Source organism: Carlito syrichta, unplaced genomic scaffold, assembly GCF_000164805.1.
Source record: "Carlito syrichta isolate Samal-C Ts95f unplaced genomic scaffold, Tarsius_syrichta-2.0.1 Scaffold290082, whole genome shotgun sequence".
In the NCBI taxonomy this organism is placed as follows: Eukaryota; Metazoa; Chordata; class Mammalia; order Primates; family Tarsiidae; genus Carlito; species Carlito syrichta.
In genome coordinates, this window is record NW_007234178.1 from 127477 (window position 1) to 144883 (window position 17407).

Below are 17407 nucleotides of genomic sequence, written 5' to 3' on the forward strand. Positions count from 1 at the left end.
TAGTGTAACAAATCTATTTTTACATTACTATAGTATATAAAATAGTAATATAGTAATATAGACTATAGTCCTGCCACAGACTATTTTGTGTGTGGGCTATATTTTCAGAATATTATCTTTTGAGTCTGCAAGTTTACTTTTCAGGACAGAAATTTCTATTATGTGAATTTCTAAATTATCAAGCTGAAGCAACTGAAGTCCATCTCAATATTAAAAGGAAAAATCAAATAATATGAAAACAAAAATAAACGAACCAATTTCAAAGACTTACACAGCAAACTAACTGCAAACTAACAAAATAACCAAAAAGAACTTGATAGAAGGGAACAATTTTGAAAGATGAATCTCGTGATTTACAGTAAATGAACAAAATCATTAAAAGGTCTTTATTCTAATGGGAATAATAAGAGGAAGAAAAGTTTAGCATTTTTTTTAAAGTAAAAATAATTTTGAGAATTCTTGAAAAACAACATGACTTACTCTTTGATATCACGAAGCTGATCAACATCTTGTGATCTTGTGAAATCTGGATCATGGGCTAGCAGGTGAATCATGTATGGAACTACATATTCAGGCAACAGTGATAATAATTTCTCTAAAGTGAAAACATCATTATTAACAACAACAAAAAATAACAACTTCTATAAAATCACTTACTGTACTGAGTTCTAACCACTTTACCCCTCAGTTATTTCTAAATTACAGGCAAAATGGTATCTTGACACTGAAATACTTATATTTCACTTTTGAAAGACATTAAAGACAAAAGGACAAACTGATGGCACAGTAGGCCCGATAAAGGTAGAAAAAAAATATTTACTATGACACCTGAGCACTGTGCTCCAATCAAACCACATTGCTGATTCCAAGAGAGAAATGCACATAATCAAAACAGTTTCATGCAGTAGAAGTAGGACTCAGGATTTCACAGGGACTTTTTAAAAATTTTTTGTGGAAGAGAGAGTCTTGCTCTGTTGCCAAGGCTGAAGTGCAATGGCACAATCATAGCTCACCACAGTCTCCAACTCCTGGGCCCAAGGGATCCTTTCACCTCAGCCTTCTGAGTAGCTAGGATTATAGGCATGCACCACCACGTCTAGCTAATTAACAACATTTTTGCTTTGTTTTGTTTCATTTTGCTATTGCTGCTATTGTTTTTTGAGTTGGAGTCTCACTCTGTCGCCCAGGCTGGAGTGCAGTGGTCGCTCCCTGCCACCGCAGCCTCGACCTGCTGGGCTCCGGCGATCCCTCCACTCAGCCTTCCAAGTAGTTGGAACTACAGGCGCACGCTACCACGCCCGGCTAATTTTTTGATTTATTGTAGAGATGAGGTCTCGCCAAGTTGCCCAGGTGGGTCTCGAACCCGCGGGCTCAGGCGATCCACTCACCTCAGCCTCCCAAGGCGCGGGATTACAGGCTGAGCCACCGAGCCCGGCTAACAACATTTTTTTTGTAGATGAGGATTCTCATTATGTTGTGTAGACTGGTTTCAAACTCCCCACCTCACACAATCCTCCTCTCAGCCTCTTCAAGTACTGGGAATACCGGCATGGGACTGTCCAGGATTTCAGCTTTTAAGTACATAGTAACTACAAAGAAAGTAGTCTATAAAAGTCCCAGTTTTATTATAAACTATAAATAGAAACATTATGAAAAACTCCTACAAATGGATATACTGACAAGATATCTTTGCACTGGGAAGTTTCAAAGTTACTTACCAGTAGCCATAGGGTTCTGTTTAATGTACTCCCTGCGTATACTGATATTTTTTAGTAAACACTGTCGTGCATGTGCCCTCCTCTCCTTTACTGGATCTTTGGCACACAAGGCAAAGATTGCCATGTACTCCAGGGGGAGCAGCAACTTCACAAGTGCCTTGTGGAGCTTCTGAGCAAATATCTGCCTTACTTGATAACACTCATCCTGCAGCAGCACAAAAATACTTAAATCAGCACACATTTACAAATGAAAGAGCAGTTTAAGCATTTTTAACATCTTCATTTTTAAACAAAGGTTCATTATATTGGGAGAATAAAGAATTTAATACCTGGGAGATATTTAGTTAAATAGGTAATAACAACATATTGCATATATTCATACTTGGGAGAGTAAACTTATTTAACTTTGAAGACATGTAACAGACAAAAATAAGATTGTAACTTACATTAATAACAAGTGCACAGAGTTGAAACTGTTCTGGGGTAATAATTTCATGGTAACAAGGTTCCTGAGCAAGCTTCATTATGGCACTACCAGCAGCTAATCGCAAGCGAGACATATCAGATTTACTATAAACAAAAAAGAGACAAACATTTCCTATAACCATTATATTCATAAAAAAGCTTCAGTTCCTTTTGAGGGCCTTAGGGGATACTTATACTTGAAATGCTTAACATACAAACATGAGAAAGGTATCTGGAGGCCATGAACTGAACACAGGGGAAGCTTCACATCACTGTGACTCTCAGATGACCAGTATATCTGCCTTCGCTTCTGGTCATACACTAGATCAAACCTTCCACCACAGTCAAGCAACTTCACTTACTCTTGCAACCAAACCACAACATAAGAAAGAACTGTTGACAACAGGAACTGTGCTCTTATTTTAAGAATGCATGTTCCTTGTAGAAATCATGATTTTTTTAAAAACCCAAAGAATTAAAAATCACCTATCCCCATTTAAAATCTATTTCCTACAAATTCTCTTATGTATACATATACACACATGACAGGAATCTACCTTGCTTAGTCCTACTCATGTCTACTGGAATGACAAGGTGACAAGAAGGGAGTAGCATCAGATAAGTACGTAAAAGTCAGGGATATGAAGTCAAGGGCCAGTGTCTGTCTTAGGTCTTGGTTCGAAAGGGGCTAACTTCCTTTTGTTGAATGAAGTTTTCAAATGGAAACTATGAGGCCTTGGCACCCCCATCCCCACCCAATGGGCCTGTATTTCCTAAATGGTGAACCGTGAAAATGAATAAGGTGAAAGTGCTATCTTCCTACCTGAATGTCCATGTGTAACACAGCATGGATTTTATATTTGTTTTCATGACTTTAGGAAATGAAGAAAGCTAGCCTGAAGACATGGGGACAATTACAGTTAAACGTACAAGGGGAGAAATTATGGCATTTTAAGATGTCAGGACTGTTAAAATGAGTACTGGTAACAAGGAGGGACCTGAAAATGGCTTCTGTGGCAGATGACTCAGAAACGAAAATAATAGCTTTTAAGTGCTTACTCTGTGCCAGGCAGTGACACAGTTTACTGGCTTTACCACACTTAATTCCCACTCTATAAGATGAGAAAATTAAGGTTTAGAAAAAGTGCTCAAGTTCACATAACTAATAAATGGAGTACAGAGTTGAATAACTTTCTAATTCTAGAGTCTGAACTAACAACATACTACATATAATATCCAATTAGGATTAGATTCCACGATATAGCTGTTCCACAGCCAACCAATTTCTTATTTTTGTGATGTAAATAATGCTAAAAAGAATATATTTGTGTATATATTTTATATAGTTATTTTATTATTTGATGAGTGTAACTATAAAGAGTCAAAGAACTAGAAGGTTTGTAAGGATCTAGATTAAAAAATGCTCAACAGTCCTGCAAAGACTGTGCCAACACTCAGAGTTAAAGTAATGAAGGAATCCAGTTCCCTGATCCCATCAATGACTCTTTAACACATTTTTTTTGCTGATTTGATAGGCAAAAGAGGTACCACGTAAGCATAAATTATTCTTACTATATTTAGTGATGTTAAGTTTTTCCAATATACTGCACTTAGTGATGCCAAACTTGTTCAAGTAAACTGATAATACAGAGTATTCTTCCCTATTGGAGATATTGGATTAGGTATCACTGATTTGCAGCAGCTCATTATTATGCTTTTGTCGCGTACTGTGCATAGTTACCCCAAATTCAAAGCGTTTCAATATCCCTAACGCAACTCTAATCATCAGCCTCTTCATAAAAGGCTGCCCTTGGCTTTTTTTATGATTGAAATAATATTTTATGGTTTCCCTCAATTTATGAAAGCATCAGGCATTATCTATTAGAATTCCTCATATCCTATCTCCTCCACTAGATTGCATATTCCTTAGAAGAACGGATTTTTTTTTAATCTTTAAAAATAACAAAGCAGCTAGATATGGTGGTGCAAACCTATAGTCCCACCTACTTGGGAAGTAGAGACAACAGGATCCCTTGATCCCAGAAGTTTGAGGCCAGCTTGGGCAAAACAGCAAGAACCCACATCTAGTAATTTTTTCATTAAAAATAAGTGAACAGCATAGCAGTATCTAGTATCCGATAATGCTCAATAAATCCTGAACGCATAAATAAGTGATTAAACCTCTGTCCTCTAACACAAATTTTAAAATAGAAGTATATCACAAGTAGATTGCTGTAGTTATCTCTGTTGTTGTTCTTGGTCTCTAGCAAATCAAGAACTTGAAAGAAACAAAAATCATGGAAAATTGAGCTCCTATTTCCATCTTAAAGGGAACAGAAAGAAGATAGCAGAAAGAAGATAGATTTCAAGAGTGAAAATTTGAAAAGTGCAGAAATGTAAACAACTTTTTGCATTTCTGGAACCATAAAGAGGCTCTGACTATCCCGTCTTTGAATCACCAATGAAATCTTTCTTATTTTCATGGCACTTAAGTTATTCCACTTATTGAATCACTTTACTATATGATAAGTCCTAGAATGCAGAGATTTTTTCCTACATGTTTTTCCTACAATGCTTTTCACACTATTTTACAAAGAGTAGAAATTCAACAAATTTCTTGAATTGAACCAAATGTTGACACTTAACTGTAACATTATCATGGCTAAATATTTACTTGGAACTGTTCATATAGTCCTTAAGAGTGAGGAAAAATGTACTACCAATATTAAAATAAAAACACTATAGGTGGCATTAACTCCAAGTGAGTACACAAAGCACAGGGTGTAATCACAGTGTAATTCAATATTAATTAGGAAAATAATTCTATATAAACTCTACTAAAATTTATGAGCAAAGAAAACGGAATAGAAGAAAAATCTCACCTGATTCTTTTCTGCTCTGTCAGGTCACCCTCACTAACCAACATCGCTGATAATAACCGTAGAGTGGAATTGGCAGATTTAGACTGGTTGTTTTTCATACCCAACAGCCACCTTACCAGAAGTTTAATTGCCTGTACCTATAAAATATTAATATGCTAAAAAAACAAAGCAACTTAAAATTCCAATTAAAGGGAAGCTTATTTTCTATTAATTAGATTGAGACTACTAATCCTCATCGGCAGACATGTTTTACTGAACAAGTCTATGGGATAATAACCATAACAATAAGAATTAATATTTATTCTGTTTTATCTGCACCAGGTACTTTTCTTAGAAAGGTATAAGTATTAACTTATTTCATCTTCCCAAAAATTCTATGAGGGAGATATTTTTTTTTTTACAAACTGATAAGGCAACCAAGACACATTACTATGATAGATACCTTGTTCAATATCGGGCTCCAGAACTCAGGCCTTTAAAAGTTAAACACTTGTCTAAGAATTTTAAATTATTTTAAAATACAGATATAAGGACAACTATTTGGGAAACCCCTACGGGTCCCCTTCCACTGTGGGAGCTTTTCTGTCCTCTTAATAAATTCTGCTTTCAAAAAAAAAAAATATTTAGTGCTGGGGATGGTGGCTCAAGCCTATAATCCCAGCACTTTGCAAGGATGAGGTAAGAGGACTGCTTGAGCCCACGGGTTCAAGACCAGCCTGGGCAACTTGGTGAGACCTCATCTCTACTATAATTTTTTTAAAAAATTGAGAACAAGTATTTAAATTATAATAATTATAGTATTTAGAAATAACATAGGCTTTCCTTTTTTTTATACTACTGAAAAACTACTGTGAAGATACCATCAAGTCTGATTCAATCCTACTTAGCAATCTGACAAAATAAACTGCAGTTTCCATAATTATTTGTAGTCATAATTACTTGGAGGAATCTACTCAAAGAAGTTAGCAAGTTATGTAAAAAGGCTAACCAAAAAAACCCAAGTATTATTTACTATATTGATTGACAACTTGGAAAAAGGAATTGATAGGTTATACGATGACTACGAAGTTTCGCACAGAAAAATGAATTATCAAAGACAATTATATGATTTCTTTCTTTCTTTCTTTTTTTTTTGAGTTGGAGTCTTACTCTGTCTCCCAGACTGGAATGCAGTGGCCGCTCCCGGCCACCGCAGCCTCGACCAGCTGGGCTCCGGCAATCCTTCCGCCTCAGCCTTCCAAGTAGCTGGAACTACAGGCGTGCGCTACCACGCCCAGCTCATTTTTGATTTATTGTAGAGATGAGTTCTCGCCAAGTTGCCCAGGCGGGTCTCGAACCCACGGGCTCAGGCAATCCACTCACCTCAGCCTCCCAAAGGCACAGGATTACAGGCTGAGCCACCAAGCCAGGCTACAATTTCTTATTTTAAATCCTAAGCCCACCAGTTTAAAAATGAGCTAAGGGTTTGCTGCAGTGGCTCACACCTATAATCCCAGCACTTTGGGAAGCCAAGACAAAAGGATTGCCTGAGCCTAGGATTCAAGATCAGCCTGGGTAACTTGGAGAGGCCTCCCTCTACAATAAACAAAAAAATTAGCTGGAAATGGTGGCATTTACCTGTAGTTCCAGCTACTTAAAAGGTTAAGGCAGAAGGATCACCTGAGCCCAGCAGGTTGAGGTTGCGGTGGCTGTGAGCGTGCCACTGCACTCCAACCTGGGTGACAGTGAGACTCCTAATTCAAAAAAAAAAAAGGAGCTAATGTTTAAATTACATCTATTAAAAGTGGCCCATTTGGTGACAATCATCTGTCTTTGCCAAGTTAATATCCATACGCTTGTAGACAGTTGGTGGTGAGGCTAGGCTTGAGATGCATCTGAGCACCAACATTCTACAATTTCTGTGTAGAATAGTCTCAGTGAGATTGTTTAAGCAGACAGAAGACACGGGCATATATAACAAATGGCAACAACTTTTATTATGGATTTTAAATTTTAAAACTTCATTAAAAGTGCTTATCAGTTATTAGGTTAAAAAAAGATGCTTCCAGGTGTTCCAGGTTATTAAGACCTGTGCACATTTACCTTTGCTAGGACTTCAGGGGAAACCTCTTCATCTGGGGACCATAACTTTCCATTCTTCTCACCTGTTGACTATAGACAATTGAACAATTTTAACTTTTAGAAAGAACAAATTTTAATGCTTATACTCATTAACTTTTCATGCTGATCAAAGCAGGCGCTGAGAAAGTCACAGAAATGTCACCAGCCACAGGTTTGGAGAAGAAAAAAGTTGGACGACTTATACTTCCCAATTTTCAAGCATACTATATATTGTGTAGTAATCAAGATAGTGTAATTGGTAGGCACTTGCATAAGAATAGGCATGTAGACCAATGGAAAAGAATAGAAAACACTTACATACATAGTCAAATCATTTCTGACACGGAGAAAAAACAGTCTCTTCAATAAATCGTGCTGGAAAAACTGGATATTCATAAGCAAAAAACAAAAACAAAAAAAAAAAGAGAGAGAGAGCTGGATTATAGCTTATACCATATGTAAAAATTAACTCAAAATGGATCAGCTGGGCAAGGTGGTTCATTCCTGTAATCCCGGCATTTTGGGAGCCTGAGGCAAGAGGACTGCCTGAGTCCAGAGGTTCAAGACCAGTCTACGCAACTCAGCGAGACCACTTCTGTACAATAAATCAAAAAATTAGTTGAGGGTGGTGGTGTGCACCTCTGGTTCCAACTAATGGGAAGGCTGAAGCGGAAGGATCACCTAAGCCCAGCAAGTCAAGGCTGCAATGGCCAAGAGAGTGCCACTGCATTTGAGCCTGGGCGACAGAGTAAGACTCCTACTCAAAAAACAAAAAACTTAAAATTTAAGAGCTAATACCATAAAAGACAACACAGAGGAAAATTCTTGTGATTTTGGATTTGGCAAAAATCTGACAAGGGTTTAATATCCAGAAAATGTAAAGAATCCTACAAACTCAACAACAGGCAACCCATTAAAAATTTGTTGAACAGAGCGGTCTCCAAAAAAGATAGACATGTGGCCAATAAGCACATGAAAAGATCCTCAACAGCATAATTCATTAGGAAAATTCAAGTCAAAATCACAATAAGGTTTCACTTCACACCCACTAGGTCAGCTACCATTTCTTAAAAAAGGAAAACAGTAACAGTTCTCAAAAAAAGGTGAAGAAATCTGAATGAATATGCACTGCTGGTAGGAATATAAAATGGTACAGCCACTGCAGAAAACAGTCTGGTGGTTCCTAAGATAGTTCATCACAGGATGACCATATGATCCAGCAGTTTTACTCATAGGCATATACCCCAAAGATCAGAAAACAGAACTCAGATATTTATGTCAAAATTACTTAATATAGCCGGGTGGGTTGGCTCATGCCTGTAATCCCAGCATTTTGGGAGGTCAAAGCGAGAAGACTGTCTGAAACTAGCACAGGCAACTTAACAAGATCGCCTCTACAATAAATTCAAATATTAGCATCATGACACATGCCTGTGGTTCCAGCTACATGGAAGGACGAGATGGAAGGATCTCCTGAGCCTAGCAGGTTGAGGCTGGGGTAGCCATGAGTGTGCCATGGTACTCCAGCCTGGAGTACAGTATTTGACTCAAAAATAAACAAACAAACAAAAACCATTATTTACAATAGCCAACAGGTGGAAACAACTCAGGTATCCATCAACAGACAAACAACTAAACAAAATGTGAGATAGATATACAATGGGACATTAATTATCCATGATAGGAATTAAGTTTGGAAACATACAACAACATGGATAAGTCATGAACATGTGCCAGTGAAATAAGCAGACATAAAAGGGCAAATACTGTATGATAAGAGATATCTGAAATAGGTAAAGTCAGACACTTGGAAAGTAGAACAGGGGTTAAAAGGGGTTGGGGTAGGGGACATGGGGAGTTATTGCTTAATGAGTACAGAGTTTCTGTTTGGGATGATAAAAATGTTCTATAGAAGAATGGTGCTGGTGATTAGACAACAATGTGGATGTATATAATGTCAGTGAATTCTATACTTTAAAATGGCAAATTTTATATTATATATATATATTTTTTTTTTAACCACAGTAACAAAGAGACTATCTTAAGATATGATGTCAACATCAAGTTATCATTTCAGAGGTGTCTTATCATTCATACTAGTTGATTATTATGTCAATTAAGAGTGGAAACAACAACATGGATGAGTGGGGTTGGAAACCAGACTTAAGGCACATTCCTCCCTTTGTGCCTATTATATCCAAAAGTCGGAGGTGGAGGTGCAGGTGAAGAAGGTGTACTGGCAGGTGTCTTTCTTTATATCTCTCATATTGAGAGCTCAAGATTCTGAACCAGCTGGGTGTGGTAGCTCAAGCCTGTAATCCCAGCACTTTTGGAGGCAGAGGTGAGAAGATTGCTTGAGCTCAGGAGTTCGAGACCAACCTGATCAACATGATGAGACCTCATCTCTACAATAAACCAAAAAATAAGCCAGGCATGGTGGTTCTAGCTACTTGGAAGGCTGAGGTAGAAGGATCACCTGAGACCAGTCTGTCGATGTTGCAGGGGCCAGGAGCATGCCACTGTACTCCACTATGGGCGACAGAGTGAGACTCTGACTCAAAAAAACAAAAGCAAAAACAAAATTACTGAACCATGAGGCAGGATTGTGGTAGTAAGTTGGATTTGTGGGAAGTTAGCACTTAAGTGATAATCATCCACAATGATCTAACATGTAAGAATGACTTGTCTTTATTCAATAACTCTTTACTTTAAACCCATTTGGTAAAGAAGTAAATCCTAATCAAGATGGGTTTCAGAAATTGTTGAGAGAAGCTTAAAAAATGTTTTTTAAAATTTTTAACTTTTTTATTTTAAAGATGTGGGTTACAATTCAGCGTTAGGTATACAAATGTTCATAATGCAAATACCCTTGTTAATGAAATATCAGACCCCCAAGAATTTTCAATCTACACATTCCTGGGTTCCAAACCAGAGGAAATAGAACACTGCGCTCACACAAAAACACACAGATACATTGCAATAAATCTACTGCCAACAGTGCGATGTAATTAATTTCAAATGCTTGATAAAACAAAATTCTACCATTCCAGAAAATTGTACACAGTCCTTCAAAGATCAGAATAATACCACTTAACATATATCTTTATGATTCACCCATCTCATGTTCTTGTTTCTTCTTTCTTTAATGTCAAATTCTAGCAATAGCTACCCTGATATCAGGAAGTCACTTGGAATTTAGAAAATAAATGAAGCCGGGCTCGGTGGCTCAGCCTGTAATCCTGTGCCTTTGCAAGGCTGAGGTGAGTGGATAGCCTGAGCCCACGGGTTCGAGACCCGCCGGGGCAACTTGGCGAGACCTCATCTCTACAATAAATAAAAAAATTAGCCAGGCGTGATAGTGCGCGCCTGTAGTTCCAGCTACTTGGAAGACTGAGCGGAAGGATAGTCAGAGCCCAGCAGGTCGAGGCTGCGGTGGCCGGGAGCAACCACTGCACTCCAGTCTGGGCGACAGAGTGAGACTCCAACTCAAAAAAAAAAAAACAAAAAGAAAATAAAAATGATTAAGGAGGGCCAATGTAGAATAATTTAAGAGAATTACTAGAAACGGAAGTGTTTCTGTGATATAAACAGTCTTAATCCCATGATTCTAAATTCAATTAAATGAGAAACTTACCCTGTCATTCATTAGCAGATCTTTCACAATAAAATTTGCTACTACAGATTTCATTGGGGAAGCAAACTGATCTGGTGCTAACATAGAAATGTGGCCCAATGAAACTAATGGAGTTATAAGTTGTTCTGGCACATCAGCATTCAGACTCCTACTGAGTGGCTACAAAAATAAAACAGACCAAATTACCACTTGTTTTATAAACATCTAGACATTCTTCTAAAAACAGTACATTTTCCCAAATCCTCCTAAATTTATCATGTGCAAAACAATCTGTTCTAATGACACTTAGAACATTTAGTAAGAAAGAATATAGCAAAAGAAAAAAGTAAGAGAAGTAAAAACAAGAACATTTCTGCTTTATCAAATAAGTATCATTTTGAACCCAGATACAACAACAGTTTTGCTATGCTGGTGGATTTTTCATTGTTGGGGACATTTTAAATGACCTTGAATCATAAACAGAATTCACTGGGTTCTGTTCACACTATTTGCAGTTTATAATAAGAATACTTTTCTAATAGCAAAATCAGGCCAAGAATTCTACAAACAAAAGGAAAATAGGATGAGTTTTCAAGGGGGGTTGTTACATACTTTAAACTAGGTTGTTCAAAGGCATCTAATAACACTTCCTGACGATAGATGGACCACTGACCCAATAAGGGTAATATTAAGCAAAATGGTCTAACAAACACACAAAACATAATGAACATACAACCTGATCTAAAGGCTAGGTAAACCAGATAGAACCCTGCTCCCGAGGAATTTATATTCTAGGGTATGACTTCCTATGAATAGCTTTAAAAAAATCTAGCTTCCATCTTCATCAAACCACAGAGCTTAAATAAAGACCAAGATAAACACATCCAATGTATTATATATACCTCGAAAATTTGTGCAAGCTGGACTTCTTTATTTGTGAATATGGCGTGGATACAGTGCACAGCTTGTTTCGCTTGGTGTGGAGTACCCCTCTTTGCTTTTTGATGTAAAATGGGAATTAAGGTCCTACAAAAAACAAATATCACAGTGTCTTTTTTTTTAAGCCCATAAACTAAAAATATTCTTTTCTTGGCTCCCACTTCCACTATTTGGATAAATGCTGATAGAGAAGAGAAGCCTCTCTTACATGTCTCTTCTAAGTAGATATTCTAATTTTCCAGTTCCTTTTTATAATACCCTCTAGTTATTTCAAAGTAGCCATGGAAAGAATAGGAAAGGCCAAGTTGCATTAAACAGCTGAAATTATACCAATGAAAGTAGGTATACAAAGATACAAACATATAGGTAGAATGGTAAGAAAAATATCTAACAATAAATATATGTGCCAGGCACCATTCTAGGTGTTTATACATGGATTAATTCAATGAATGTTCACAACCACCCAAAGAGGACTATTGTAACCATTACACATGGAGAAACCTAAAACACAAGGATGTTATTTAAACCTCCTGAGATGACAAAGCTAGGAAATGGTGGTCTTTGGACTCGAAGACAAGTATCTATTTCAAAATTTGCACACTTAAAACCTCTATGCTGGCCAGACTCGGTGGCTCAGCCTGTAATCCCAGCACTTTAGGAGCCCGAGGTGAGTGGACTGCCGGAGCCTAGGGGTTCGAGATCCACCAGAGCAACTTGGTGAGATCTCATCTCTATCATAAATAAAAAATTAGCCGGGTGTGATAGCATGCGCCTATAGTTCCAGCCACTTGGAAGGCTGAGGTGGAAGGATCGCCGGAGCCCAGCGGGTCAAGGCTGCAGTGGTCGGGAGCGTGCCACTGCACTCCAGTCTGGGCGATGGAGTGATACTCCAATTCAAAAAAAATAAAAAAACTCTATGCTAACACTGAAGAGTAAACTGAGATGGCCTTTCTATGGAACAATACGGAAAAAACATATTGTAGTCTTAACACATTAAATGTTGATATGAGGTTGGGTGTGGTGGTTTATTCCTACAATCCCAGCACTTTGGGAAGCTGACCCAGGAGAAATGCTTGAGGACAGGACCTTGATACTAGCCTGGGCAACACAGCAAGACCTTATTTCTACAAAAAGAAAAAAAATTACCCAGACAAACTACACGCCTGGAGTCCCAGTTACTCTATTCCAGCACTTTGGGAGGCTAAGGTAGGAAGTTAGGTTCAACATCACAGTGAGCTATAATCACACAACTATGCTCCAGCCTGGGAGATAGATCCTGTCTCCTTAAAAACAATAAATAAAATTTTAAAAAGGTTGATGAAAAACATTTGGTGAAAGGAAGAAAACAGCAGGTTGCTATGAACCTATAAAAATAGACAGACAAATCCAGTAGATGAACATTCATTAAAAATATATATATAAAAAATTTAAGTGACTTTTTTTTTTTAGTTTCAGCTTTTTACAAATAATATGTCAGCATTTTTATAAACAAAAGTAAATTTATAAATAAAAACTTAAAGGATATTTGTCATACATTTAATGTAATTAGGAAAGATTCTATCTTATAAATTATAAAATTGGCCAGGTGCAGTGGCTCAAGCCTGTAATCCCAAGCACTTTGGACCGAAGTGAGAGGAATGCTTGATCTTAGGGGTTTGAGACCAGCCTAGGCAACTTGGCAAGACCTCATCTCTACAATAAATCAAAAAATTAGCTGGGAGTGGTAGCACACAACTGTAGTTCCAGCTACTTGGAAGACTGAGGGAGAAGGATCGCCTGAGCGCAGTGGTCGAGGCAGCAGTGGCCGTGAGTGTGCTACTGCACTCCAGCCTGGGCGACAAAGTGAGATTCAAACTAACTCAAAAAAATAAAATAAAATAAAATCAGTGGTAGCAAATATAATGGTGACAATGATTTTCTTGCGATAAAGGATAGACATCAAAAACAGTACTGGGCTGAGTATGGTGGCTCATGCCTGTAATTCTAGCACTTTGGGAGGTCAAGGTAGGAGAATCACTTGAGCCCAGGAGTTTGAGACCAGCCTGGGCAACACAGAGAGAACTCATCTCTATTTAAAATAAAAATTTAAGCCTGGGCGACAGATTGGGACTCAAACTCAAAACAATAAATAAATAAAATAGAAATAAAAAAAGCAATACTGTAGGCCCAGGTCATGCACCTAAAACCAAAACAAGAATATATGCTAGTATATGTCTGGTTTGACAATTATACGATGCCTCAAGCTTTCCTCCATGAAGATTAGGAATTATGGGATAGGGTTTACATGCCCAAATATCCTTCCTTGACTGAGCTTCTAGATGGCAGCTATCTTTTCTTTTTCCTATCTGACTGATCTTTCATAAACTCATTTACCAGAGTAATATCAGTTATAAAAAAACACTGAAAAACATAGTTTTGATCAAACTGTTGTCAAATGTATGATTAATTCTTCTTAGCCAAATGAAATGACACTAAAATCAACTCTAAGCTTTCTTGAATACTCTTACACAATGACGCCATCAAAGTTGTCATTAAGGATTTCAGTGTTGTGCTTTTCTGCTTCCCAGTGATTATCTCCTTCCTTTTCCATTAGTCTTAAATACAGAAAGTTTTATTCCTTGTGTCCAAAGTTAACTCTTGCAACTACACCCAGGTTTCTATTGCTTCTTTTGTGATAGGATTCCATTAAGTATAAATAGTTTGCCTTATAAAATGTATTAAGTTCACTATCCTGAAAAACTCACCAGATACATTACCCAACTGTGTCAATAATCTTTTAAAATAATGTACACATATAAAGATTATTATCTCTAAACTAAAAATTCCTTGAGGGCAAGGACTGCCTCGTAATTCTTTTGTATTAGCTAGAAGAGTGCTGAGAATAAAGAGAATGTCTAATAAATAATAAATTATTTCAAAAAATTAAACTATTAGCTCACGAATTTAATAAAAACATAAGGAGCCCACTTGTCCTATTATCCTGAAATCAGAAAGTTTGTACGAGGACATACACTGAACTACTTGCATATACCCTAAACAACTGATCCAAAAGGTATCAGCTATATGTCCTGCATGCATACATATATATATATATTTTTTTTTTTAAAATAAAGATGTGGTGTACAATTCAGGATTAGGTATACAAACGTTGATTATGCAGGTACCCTTGTTGATGAGGTATGCCTCTCCCTCAACTGCCAATCCCACCCCTTCTCCTCTGAACAGTTTCTCCTGCATATTTTAAACTTAACTATAAACTCTCAGCACAAAGTGAGTGTGGTGGCTCATGTCTGCAATTCTAGCACTTTGGGAGGTGGAGGCAAGAGGATTGCCTGAGCTCAAGTGTTCGAGACAAGCCTGAACAACATGGTGTGACCTTGTCTCCACAATAAATCAAAAAATTGGTCAGGCACAGTGGTGTGCGCCTATAATTCCAGCTACTTGGAAGACTAAGGAGAAAGGATCATCTAAGCCCAGCAGGTCGAGGCTACAGTAGCCATGATAGCGCCACTGCACTCTAACCTGGACGACAGAGTGGGACTCTAACTCAAAAACAAAAAAAGACACCAAAATGTTAACATAAAAATATACTTTATTTCTATGAGGAGAACTGATGAGAGTAACGAAAGCACCACTGCCAACTAGCAAGCAACTAGTAGTAAGTATTCCATTAAGCATACTATTTGATTGCCCCATTCTTTGGTGAGATAAGAAGACACCAGTTATTAAAGACTATAGAAAAAGAAATAATATCCTTAGAGAGATATTAATCACAAATATAATAAAACTAAATTCTGTGATAACTTTTTATTATTAATACTGTAAAATCATTTTGTATATGACATAGGTTGTTTATTCCTTTGCCTACATTCTAGTGGTGGGGAAGGGGTGTAAGGCAAGGGACAGACAAAACAAAGGAGAATGTAGAAAAGTAGCTTCTAAATGAAAGTTGTCTTCTGTCTCCCCCATCTTCCTACACCAAGAGGAAAACAATGACTCTATGGCCACCACACATAGAAACTGTTGTGTGAAAAAAATTAAAAGAAAAAAATATACTCACGATCGTATCTGGGGAAGATCTGTCTCTATTTTGTGACCTGTGTTTCTAAAAATCTGTATAGCTGCTTCTGCCACCTTGTCATCCTCCATTCTTAGGCACTGTAACAAGGACTCATATGTCTCTGCAGAGTGGAACGAGGTAGGATGTGTGAAAGAGAGAACCTGGAGGAATAGATGTAGCTTTAGAAGCACAGACAATGGTTTTAATTCATTAACAAAGGATAATTACTTCCTGGAATAAACAACATGTAAATTTCTACATATCTAGCTGAAAGAACAGAGGTTACATCTCCTAGTCTCCCTTGCAGTTGGCTGTGGCTAATGAGACATTATCAGAAAACACTGTCTGGTAGCTTCCAGTTACTTTCTTGGCACAGCTGATATACAGTCCTTGCTCTATTTTCTTCTTCACCTCTTAGTCTATTCTGCTACCTGGAACTCAAAACACATGGACTGTGTCTTCTAATATTAATAATTATGACCAATTAAAAAATATATTATACTTGGGTGAAGGAATGTTTATTCAAAATAAAAGCTCTACATACACAATAACTCAATCTTTGTGTAAAATAAACACAATGCTAACTCAGAACTTCTCTTTGCCAAAAAGATGATCTATGAGAAAATATTTTAAATGAAATCTCTCACAAAAAGTTCACTCACCATAGCTATCAATAAAGAAGTCTTTACTGTGAACTCCCAATTATGATTATAATACATAACTATTCCCTTATTTATTATCAAATGAGCCAGAGCCTATTCTTAAGGAATTTACAGCAAGTTAGATACATGTATACAAAGTTTACCTTCCATGAATTGGAAACCGTTCAGTTAGTAGAATATCAGGAATAAGGGCAAAAAGCAGAAAGGCAGGGAGAAGAAACAAGCAGGTAGTTTTCACTAACGTATTCAATAAACATTTACTTAATGGGTCATAAAGTGCAATGATGGTCATATGTGATGAAGTTTCGAATAATAATATTTATGTGATCTTAGTTATTTACAGAAAATTAGAGAATTAAATTTAAAAAATGGAATAAAAAGCAACCTATTATAGACTTTTACCTTAATGGTGCTTTTACTTTTAAAACTACTTTAAAATATAACTCAATTATTAAAAATATGACTGAAATCTTAAGATGCATCATAACACTTCTTTCAATGATATTTAGATGCTCACAATATGGTCCAATTATTCACTTTCTCTCTAACATGCCTTGCACTGGTTGTCTCTTCTCTCATAGTTTATGTGTTGCAGTAGTCTCAGTATCTCCTTGACTTCACTTTCTTCGCTTTTACTCAACCCAATGAAAGCTCTATCCAGTTTGATGGGTAGGCTCCTGACAGTATCTTTCTGCACCAGGAGAACACCACAATGTGGAACCAACCAAGGCAACCCTTTTCTCCAGCCCAGGGCAGTCGCCCAAGGATCCCTCAAATGTGCCTTTGATGATGCTGGGTTCATCCCTGGATTAAGTCATATCGTGTCTACAAAACCTTGAGTTACCTAGCTCTTATTAATTGTTCAATTTGCTGAATTCACTGACATCTATTTTGTATGCCAATTGTTCAACAGTTCACTAGTCAAACAGATGGTATCATACAATAATTCCTGTGGGCAGTCATACTGT

General features: G+C 37.1%; 1 protein-coding gene across 1 annotated transcript in view; it reads right to left on the bottom strand.

Moving 5' to 3' along the window:
* Positions 1-17407, bottom strand: part of PDS5A (PDS5 cohesin associated factor A) — a 133683-nt gene that overhangs the window by 28135 nt on the left and 88141 nt on the right. The window contains exons 18-25 of the mRNA XM_021710572.1: positions 15778-15938; positions 11681-11804; positions 10800-10958; positions 7148-7216; positions 5066-5202; positions 2165-2288; positions 1719-1923; positions 481-595 (exon numbers count right to left, since the gene is read on the bottom strand). Of these exons, the coding sequence (XP_021566247.1) occupies positions 481-595; positions 1719-1923; positions 2165-2288; positions 5066-5202; positions 7148-7216; positions 10800-10958; positions 11681-11804; positions 15778-15938 (1094 nt within the window). The remainder of the gene's footprint in view (positions 1-480; positions 596-1718; positions 1924-2164; positions 2289-5065; positions 5203-7147; positions 7217-10799; positions 10959-11680; positions 11805-15777; positions 15939-17407) is intronic.